This window comes from Neltuma alba, unplaced genomic scaffold, assembly GCF_004799145.2.
Source record: "Neltuma alba isolate B1F8T4 unplaced genomic scaffold, ASM479914v2 tig00007816_pilon, whole genome shotgun sequence".
Classification (NCBI taxonomy): Eukaryota; Viridiplantae; Streptophyta; class Magnoliopsida; order Fabales; family Fabaceae; genus Neltuma; species Neltuma alba.
The window spans coordinates 18,788-28,131 of record NW_021634871.1 but is presented as its reverse complement, the minus strand read 5'-3'; the positions used below and the strand labels follow the sequence as shown (position 1 = coordinate 28,131).

At 30.4% G+C, this 9,344-nt stretch overlaps 1 protein-coding gene across 1 annotated transcript; it reads left to right on the top strand.

Annotated features, from left to right (window-relative positions):
- The first annotated feature begins 1,439 nt into the window (after nucleotides 1-1,439).
- LOC114753250 (ent-kaurenoic acid oxidase 1-like) lies at nucleotides 1,440-8,395 on the top strand. The gene is made up of 8 exons (XM_028941919.1): nucleotides 1,440-1,651; nucleotides 2,673-3,150; nucleotides 3,791-4,057; nucleotides 4,646-4,735; nucleotides 5,897-5,975; nucleotides 6,776-6,882; nucleotides 7,744-7,865; nucleotides 8,299-8,395. The coding sequence occupies exons 1-8, from the start codon at nucleotides 1,440-1,442 to the stop codon at nucleotides 8,393-8,395; spliced, it is 1,452 nt and encodes a 483-aa protein (XP_028797752.1).
- The last annotated feature ends 949 nt before the right edge of the window (nucleotides 8,396-9,344 follow it).

Sequence of the window (9,344 nt, the reverse complement as noted above, 5' to 3'; positions counted from 1 at the left end):
TCAGTCATATGTGGAGCTGTGGGAGGCTGGACACAGGTGTTGGTGTTTATAAACTGAACCTGCATGGCTTTCTCAGACGCTGTGTTTTTAAGCTCACATATATTCATGAACTGAGCCCATTTTACTTTCCAAGAAGAGCTCATTTTCTTTCTCTGGAATTTGAATTATAATCACCAAAAATAAAGTAATATACTGTTTACTACCTGCTGCACATTTTGCTTTGGAAGTTGGAACCATGAACACCATTCTTGGCGTATTTGCATGCCTCTTTGTTCGCTTCTGTATATTTATGCGTTCAAAAACCACTGCACAAATTGCAGCAGTCACTAAAAGCATCATATATATAGGACAAGACCTACGTTACCTCAACCTTTAAACAATGCCTGTATTCTGCTGCATCTATGCCACTTTTTTACTAGCAGAAAAATAATACAGTGATAAAACTAAACTATAGTTTAGAGAATAGATTTTATGAAGAATAGATTTTATGAAAAAAGTGATTTTGATAAAGTAAGAGTGTTTGGATAGTTGTTCTCAGAAACACTTTTTATATGTACAAACTACTAAAAAAAAGCATAAGTTAATATGTTAATTATATAAAAAATAGATTTTATACTATATTTTAATTTGAAAAAATAAAATTGTTAGTAATATATTTTTTACCAACGTAATTAATAATATATAAGATAATGTAATTAATAAATAATTAATATATGTATATATATTTATAAAATATAAGATTAAATATGTTTATAAAAAAATAATTGAGGGGTGTTAAAGTCATATTATCATTGAGATCTATTCTGACAGGCACAATCATACTCTTCAATTTGAGCCAGAAGTATAATGGATTCACTTTTTCTGAAACCATAGTTTTGAGTCCAAAACCATAATTTGTTAATTCACCTCCCTGTTTGGCAAATCTAGGACCCAAACCATAGTTTTCTATGTTACCCAAATAGGCCCTAAGTTTGCCATGGTTTTGATGGGAAAACCATGGTTTCATGACAAAATCATGGTTTCAGAAAATTATGAGGTGTATAGATATTTTTTGGATCAAACTTTGGTTTAGGTTCTAAAGTGTTTTTTCTAAGTTTGCCAAACACCCCATCCTTTCCTTTTAATTTAGATAAATTATTTGAAAAATCATAAAGAAGTCTGAAATAAAATAAAAAAGAAAGAAAGAAAGAAAGAAAAAGTTTGCGTGGCATTGTCAGAGATTTTTTTTTTTTTTTAAACTTCTCTCTCTCTTATTATTTTCTGTTCTCATTGAACCAGGGGAAGACGTGGTAACGGCTTTGTCAGACATTGTTTGAAACTATAGACAAGTGATTAAAGAGGCTTACATAAACTGATAAACAGAGACGTGAGGGCTATACATTCATAGATAACAAGACCGCAAAAAGAAAGAAAGGAAGAGGAAGAGGGAGAGTATGGAGATGTGGGTGATAGTTGTGGGGTTATGTGTTGGAGTTTTGGGGTTAAGATGGATTCTGAGAAATGTGAATGGCTGGTTGTACGAGTCAAAGCATCGTCATCTTCGCTTGCCTCCTGGACATTTTGGCTGGCCCTTCCTTGGTAACATGTTGGCCTTCCTCGCTGCCTTCAAATCCACCAACCCTGATTCCTTTGTTCATTCTCTCGTCTCCAGGTCTCTCTCTCTCTCTCTCTCTCTCTCTCTCTCTCTCTCTCTCTCTCTCACACACACACACAAAGAACAAATACACACTATCTCTCAGTACTCATCGAAGTGATGAGTATTATGATGCTCATCATTGTAGTAAAATCTACACCATTTAAATATGGTTTTAATGGTCTAGATCTAAAATTTTGAACTGATAATTTTTTAAATAAAGAATTATTTTTTGAAAAACCTACAGTCAAGAGATTACATTTATTTTGGATTATGTACCTATTAAAGAAAACATTTTTCACAAAACAAAAATTTAAAAATTTAAATCTTAGTTGTTTAGATTAAATTTGTATGGCTGTGATTTGATGAACACCATGATGCTTATTAATGCGATGAGCACTAAAATTGTTTCCCTATCTCTCTTGCTTGAACACTCACTATTGAAAATGCCAATAATGAGTGTCTAGTTTAGCTGGTAAGAGGACTATGCTAGGTTAATTAGAGATCTCGTATTCAAATCTTGGATATGCAGCTGCCTTAAATACTTTTCACGGACCGGGGGTATCAGCTGCCCCCTTAGTTGTGCCCTAGCTGCATGCCCCTCACTTTTGTTTCCAAAACTATTTTTTAGCTTTTTATAATTAAATTCTACATAAAATGAGCGACATTTTGATATCTTATAAAAAACATAGTTCAGTTTTCAATTTTTTTCCTCAATTTTTTAAAGATTTAATACTCTAAGTTCAGCCAAGCTACGTTTTGACCAAAAGCAATGAGTTTCTGAACATACACAGAGCAAGTTTTTATGATTAAGATTTAGTGTTAGTTAATTAATTACTTTACCATTACTTACTTCTACAAGATCTTGAAAATATATCACAAGCTATATATGCCTTGTCGGCGTGGAATGAACTTTACAGAGGGTATATTTAACAAGTGAATCGATAATAGAAAGTATTTTAAGAAAATGGATCATATACATATACATGCGCGCGCGCGCACATATATATTAAATCAGCAATACTGTATCATATTGCAGGTATGGAAATACGGGTATATACAAGGCCATGATGTTTGGGGAACCAAGTGTAATTGTGACAACACCGGAAGGATGCCGGCGAGTGCTAACGGACGACGAGAAATTCACAACCGGTTGGCCTTATTCCACCGTAGAGCTCATGGGGAGGAAGTCCTTCATCATCATGCCTTATGAAGAACACAAGCGTCTCCGGCGCCTCACGTCGGCTTCCGTTAACGGCTTGGAAGCTCTGAGCTTGTACTTGACCTACATTGAAGAGAATGTGATGAGCTCATTGGAGAAATGGACAACTATGGGAGAAATTGAGTTTCTTACTCAGATTCGTAAGCTTACTTTTAGAATTATCACTCATATTTTCCTTGGCGCGGCAAGTAATTCTGTTGTGGAAGCTTTAGAGAAAGAGTACACAACGCTTAATTATGGAGTTAGAGCCATGGCTATCAACATTCCTGGATTTGCATATCATTCAGCCCTCAAGGTATGAGAGAGAGCGTGTAATTAAGTTTGCGTTCTTTTTATCCTTCTCTTTAAGGCTACCCCTCCTGTCTTATTTATAAGCTTTAGATTTGAACATAGATCAATTTTATAAATTTGAAATTGAATTTTTCCTTATATTTAATACTTTTTTTTTAAATTTTGCTATTAATTATTTATTCCCTCGCTCTAGCCAAACTCCTTCTCATTATGTCTCTTCATACATTCTCTTTTGTCTTTGTTCTCATTTATTATGAAAGCATATTTTAAAATAAAAACAGATTATTTCATATCTATTTATTACTTTTAACTGATTTTAGCTAATTTTTTGTTATTTGAAACTGATAATAAGGATTGGAGAAAATATAATAGTGGTAATTAACTTTATTAAATTGATGCTTTTATTTGTTAAAATAAAAAATTTTCCCTTCATGAATTGTCTCTCATTAAATAAAGTATGAGACAACAAAAAAAAAATTTTAAGGGAAAATCTTAAAGACCATTATGTTTTGCAACAAATATAATTATTTTAACCAGAATTAATTTTATTGACCTATATGAAACTGGAATAGTAGGGAGTATATATAATTTCAGTTATATATATTAACTTAGCCTATGTTGTGAATTAATTTTTGAATTTTCAGGCCAGGAAAAAACTAGTGAGTGTATTTCAAGCTGTGGTGGATCAGAGAAGAAAGCAAGACAAGGAAGACGGATTTAGAAAAACAAAAGACATGATGGATGCTCTGATGAATGTGGAAGATGAAAATAATGGAGGAAAACTGAGTGATGAGGAAATAATTGACATTATGTTGATGTACTTGAACGCTGGCCATGAATCATCAGGACATGTCACCATGTGGGCCACAATTTTCTTGCAAAATCATCCTAAATATTTCCAAATGGCTAAGGTGTGCATCATCAACCATCAACTTACTTCCTTATTCAAGCTTCAACTAAATCAATACATCATTATTAAATATATGTGCGTTGAAATGTACCAAAGAAAAGTTAATATGAAAGTGAGCATAATTTCACCTCATTTTTAATTAAATTTTTGCAGTATTTTTCTTTTTACTGGATCATTATAGTTTCCTCAATCATTGATATTGATCTCTGTACTTATAATTTTTAATTTGTAAGGAAAACAATATCAGTAACTGATGACGCGCCTCTGATTCAACATACAGATGAATTAATTTCGCTACATATATAGATCTAAATAAAATTAAAATTAACCATATGACAGATTATATAGATGTAAGAATAAGACTACTATAAGTATAATAATTTCTTATTTAAATGTTGATAATAAATAAATTGTACTCCACCATTTTACTTTAAAAAGGCTCCTTTTTTTATATTTTTGTGAAAACTTGCATTTATCTAGCCCTCATCCACATCAACCCCTAGTTAATGCTGGATATATATATATATATATAATTATATGCATATATAAATATATCATCTCTAAGTGAAATTGGGAAAATGTTGAGCAGGCTGAACATGAAGAAATAGTAAAGAAAAGGCCTCCAACACAGACGAGATTGACCATGAAAGAAGTCCGACAGATGGATTTTACTTCCAAGGTACGTGCACCCGTGCGTGTCCGCTGATGATGATCTCTATATTTTACATCCAGTCTTTAATATAAGAATTAAATAATTAATTTGTAGATATTAAAAAATTAATTAAGCTAGTTATTTATAATAAATTGACGTTGTTTTTTCTAAAATACTCTCATCAATCATGAGCATTGTTGTCAAACTCATGAGTTGACTCTCTGAGTTTAATGTTTTTACGTTTTTAGCAAATAAAATCGTGTCGATTCACTCTTAAATTCGTGATAATTGTAAACTCAGTTAAACTTACGAGCTCATTTACCAAGTTTACCGTTTTTATATTTTAAGCTTACAAAATCATGTCAACTCGCTCTTAAACTTGTGCTAAATTTTTGGATTTGATTATGTTTAGTGACTTTATATATGAATTTTATAGAAATTTCTTTGTTGAATGTGATAAATTATGATCATTGCTAGATATAATTTTAATTATTTAAATTTAAAATATATTTAAATGAAATTTTTTTCATTTTTTATATATTAATTATTTGATTATATACTTTTAATACCAATTTATTAATAAAAATAAACTCTTACGAGTTTACGATTCGAATTTACGATCCGAATTTATCTCATTCTCATGAGTTTGTTTAACCTCGTGAGTTTGACAACCTTGATCATGAGCATTGAAACTACTTCTTGATGAAGGTTCTTTAACAGGCACATGCAATTACAAAGGGATTAATTTGAGGCAAAATAGATAAATATTGAAGATAAAATGGGTTAGAATTTTATATTTAGGATCAAATTACATTTTTAACTAGTTATTATATTAAGAATCAAGTGAGAGAGTACTACTTTCTGTTCTTAATAAAAGAGCTAGTTGACTAATTTGATTAGATTAAAAAAATTAGCTAAAGTAGTTATTTGTAATAAATATGTATTGTTTTTTCTAAAATATCTTTAATAATCATGTGTGCTAGTTAGAACTACATTTGATGAAACTTTTAACATGTATAATTACTGTAATAACTATCTTTAAAAAAATAGATAAATATAAGAAATAAAATAGATTAAGGTCTTATATTTAAAACTAAATTAAATATCAAGTTAGCTCTTATAAGATTATTCAATAATAAAACTCCTAATAAATAAAATCATCTGCTTGTGTTTTCTCTCTCAACGTAGGTCGTTGATGAAACAATGCGTTTGGTTACATTCTCTCTCATGGTCTTTCGAGAAGCAAAATGCGACGTCACTTTCAACGGTGAGTGTTAGTGTGTTACTACTTACCATATGTTCAGCCCATTATTTTTTATTTGAAGAAATAATTTTTGGATATGACTTACTGTTATTTATAAAAAGATACTCCTTCTAATTTATAATATAGGTTATTTTAACTAATTTATCAGAATCAATCAATAATATGATGACAAAAAAAAAAAGAAATCAAGGGATGATAGTTAATTCATTGCATCTGTCTCAAATAAAAAATTTTCTCCAAATTTATCCATACTAAATGAGGTTATGTAAGAGAGAAAAATATAAAAAGTCATATTTAAACATTAATTGTGAGCACATAATTGACTAATAAATATTAATTACTCCTCAAGTGAGAGGAAATACTTAAAGGTTGCTTGTCTCCATTTTTTTTGTTGTTGTTAATTTTCCTTTTTTCACTTATTTAATTACTCATGTTAATATTATTGCATTTATCATCAAGCCAAATTGTTTAGATGATAATTTTCTTTCTTACACTCTCTCTCCTCATAAGTAAAGATATTTTGGAAATTTTTTTTATATGTTTGTTGTCTCTAACTAATTTTAATCATCTTGATTCAATTAATTGTTTCTTATAAAAAGATACGGAATGAGCGACCGAGTGAGTATATCATTAGCTATCATTTTCTCTTTTAAGTGTGTGCGTGATTGTTTTTCTAACGATGATATTCTTCATGAAATATTTATGTTGGAAATTTCTGAAGCACCACACACACATCTGTGTGTGTGTGTGTAAAGAAAGAGTGAAGTGTATAACAATATGGTTTCATTAATTGGTTGGCGTAGGTTACACTATTCCTAAAGGTTGGAAAGTTCTCACCTGGTTCCGGAGCATACATTATGATCCTGAAATATACCCTAATCCAAGGGAATTTAATCCTCTTCGATGGAAGGTAAGTTTCATATATAACTCCTCATTCTTGTTCTTTCTGCATATATGATAATAATTAATAATAATGTACATTGTGTCAGCAATCTTCACATTAGAAAATAACCAAAATAAATTCTCACTCTTTCACCAAAAAAGAAAATAATTACACAACACTCCCTCTTTCCTTTAATATTAGTACTCTTTTCAGTACTTTGATCCTATTCATAGGATAGAGAGAGAATCCTTTTTCTTTTATCATTAATATAAGTTATGTAATTAAAATTATTATATGAAGGTATAAGTTGACCCCTAATTCGCTATTTTGTAAGCCACTATTTTGTTAGAAAGTATATATATACTAAACAAGTATAAAGTTGATAAAGGTAATAAGGTTAATTTAAAGTTTTTCATAATTTTGATGAAATAAGTTAGAAGTGCTTATAAATAGTATCAAAGGAGTGCCCATAATTTGTCAAATTTATAAAAATCAAGGAAGTTGTTTTGTCTAACTTTTTTTCTTTTCTTTTTTGTCCTTTTACCCCTAGTTGAATGTACATACCAATGGTTAAATAATTTGTCAGGGATTGGGAAAAAATGATTGCTTAGGGGTATATTTAGAAAAGATTATTATAAAAAAAGGACAAGCGCTAAAGAAAACTTAGTCCTACCATAAAATAGACAAAATGGGTAGTGTAAAGTTGACCATTTCAATTTGAAAGTGTAGAATTCTCAAATACTCCATCCAATCCTAAATATAAGACATATTTTGTATTGTAAATTACATTACAAAATGAGTCTCATATTTAATATCAGAAGAGTAGTATTTTATTATTAAATAAGTAGAATATATAGTTCATGAATTTTATTGATGATTTTTGTATAGAATTTCACACCCAAGGCTGGAGAATTCCTTCCCTTCGGAGCAGGAAGCAGATTGTGTCCTGGAAATGACCTTGCCAAGTTGGAAATCTCAGTCTTCCTTCACCATTTTCTTTTGAATTATCAGTGAGTTCTCATTCTCAAGTTTTGATTATTTCCTACATTGGTCACCTTTACTTGTTTTTTCTTTCTGTTTTTTTTAATTGAAATTATTTTCTGCTTGTGTTTGTTCCTTCTTAAACATGCAACCCCCACACTCCAATAATGGTAATAAGAGAAAATCATTTTTTTTATGCGTTATGATGAGTTAAAGTTTAGGAACTGAGTCCAAATTGTGAGAAAAGTACAAATGATTAATTTTTGGGAGAATTGCAATAAAGTTCTAAGTAAGAATAAACATAATTATTAAAAAGCCCTAGGAGCTTATAATAACAAGTTTCAATGATAACTGCTCATTTGTCATTAGGACATTAGTAATTTTTTTTCCCTTAAGATCTCATTGCAATTCTCCCATTTTTTTCTTATCAATTAATCAATTATGTTCTTTTCTTGGCTATAGGCTTGAACAGCGAAACCCTAAATGTCCAGTGAGATACCTGCCTCATACAAGGCCAACGGACAATTGCTTGGCAAGAGTTAAGAAAGTTACAGCCTAGCTTAGGTGTCTTCTCTAAGTGTGCTTCTTATAATATAATTAAACTGCGTCTTTTTGAAGTTAATTGGTTGCTCTCTTCTTGTACCATAGTTGAGTGTGTTTTTCTTTAATCCAACCAAAAAAAAAAAAAACCATCCCTTCGTATTCTCAAATAACATCTATCGTGGTGTGTGCGCATGTACACAAATCAACTTTAATTGTAATATTAACAGTATGGGGAGTGCTCCCCCCCCCCCATCATGCTATTAAAATTTTAATGGCAGGACAGTTGATGGTTAAGATGCAAAACATTATGATCTTTAATTTAAATGTCTAAAAGTTAGGAATGTTATACTTGATTGGCCTACAATTCAGAGGTTTTGTACATTTTTAGCTTTAAGTTAATTATTTATAAAAATATATTGATTCTATTGAGGTTTTTTTTTTTTTAATCTCTTGTATTCGACGCTACGTGCATATTTTATCAGTGCGGTTAGCTAAATACTCCTCCGGTCCTTAATATAAGACATAATTCTTGAGTTGGTTTTGGTCCTAAATATAAGACCCATTCTCATATTTTCAATTTTATCTAAATTACCCTTATGGATACTCCCCCAACCATAATCAAGTAGAAGAGGGAGAGAGGGTATTAAGAAAGATGATTATGGTGTTTTAGGAAAAATGTGTCACTTTTCATATAATTAACTAACTTACCTAACTTCCTTAATCTAATCAAATTAGTTAAATGGGTCTTATATTAAAGACCGGAGGAGTAATTCTTATATTGTGTACATATTTTACAGCGTTTTATATATTATGTACACATGTTACAGCACTTCATATATAATCAAATATATATTCTTGTCTAAACAAAATAAAGAACTACATGACCACTTCTAAATAGAAAAGTTTCCACATTTACATCCGTAAGCGCTAAAACCAACATAGAAAAATAATTAGCCATATTTTTG

Coding starts and splice junctions, on each gene's coding strand:
- LOC114753250 (XM_028941919.1), top strand. CDS start 1,440: ATGTGGGTGATAGTTGTGGGGTTATGTGTTGGAGTTTTGGGGTTAAGA. Junction 3,151..3,790: donor CATATCATTCAGCCCTCAAG/GTATGAGAGAGA, acceptor TTGAATTTTCAG/GCCAGGAAAAAACTAGTGAG. Junction 5,976..6,775: donor ATGCGACGTCACTTTCAACG/GTGAGTGTTAGT, acceptor TGGTTGGCGTAG/GTTACACTATTCCTAAAGGT.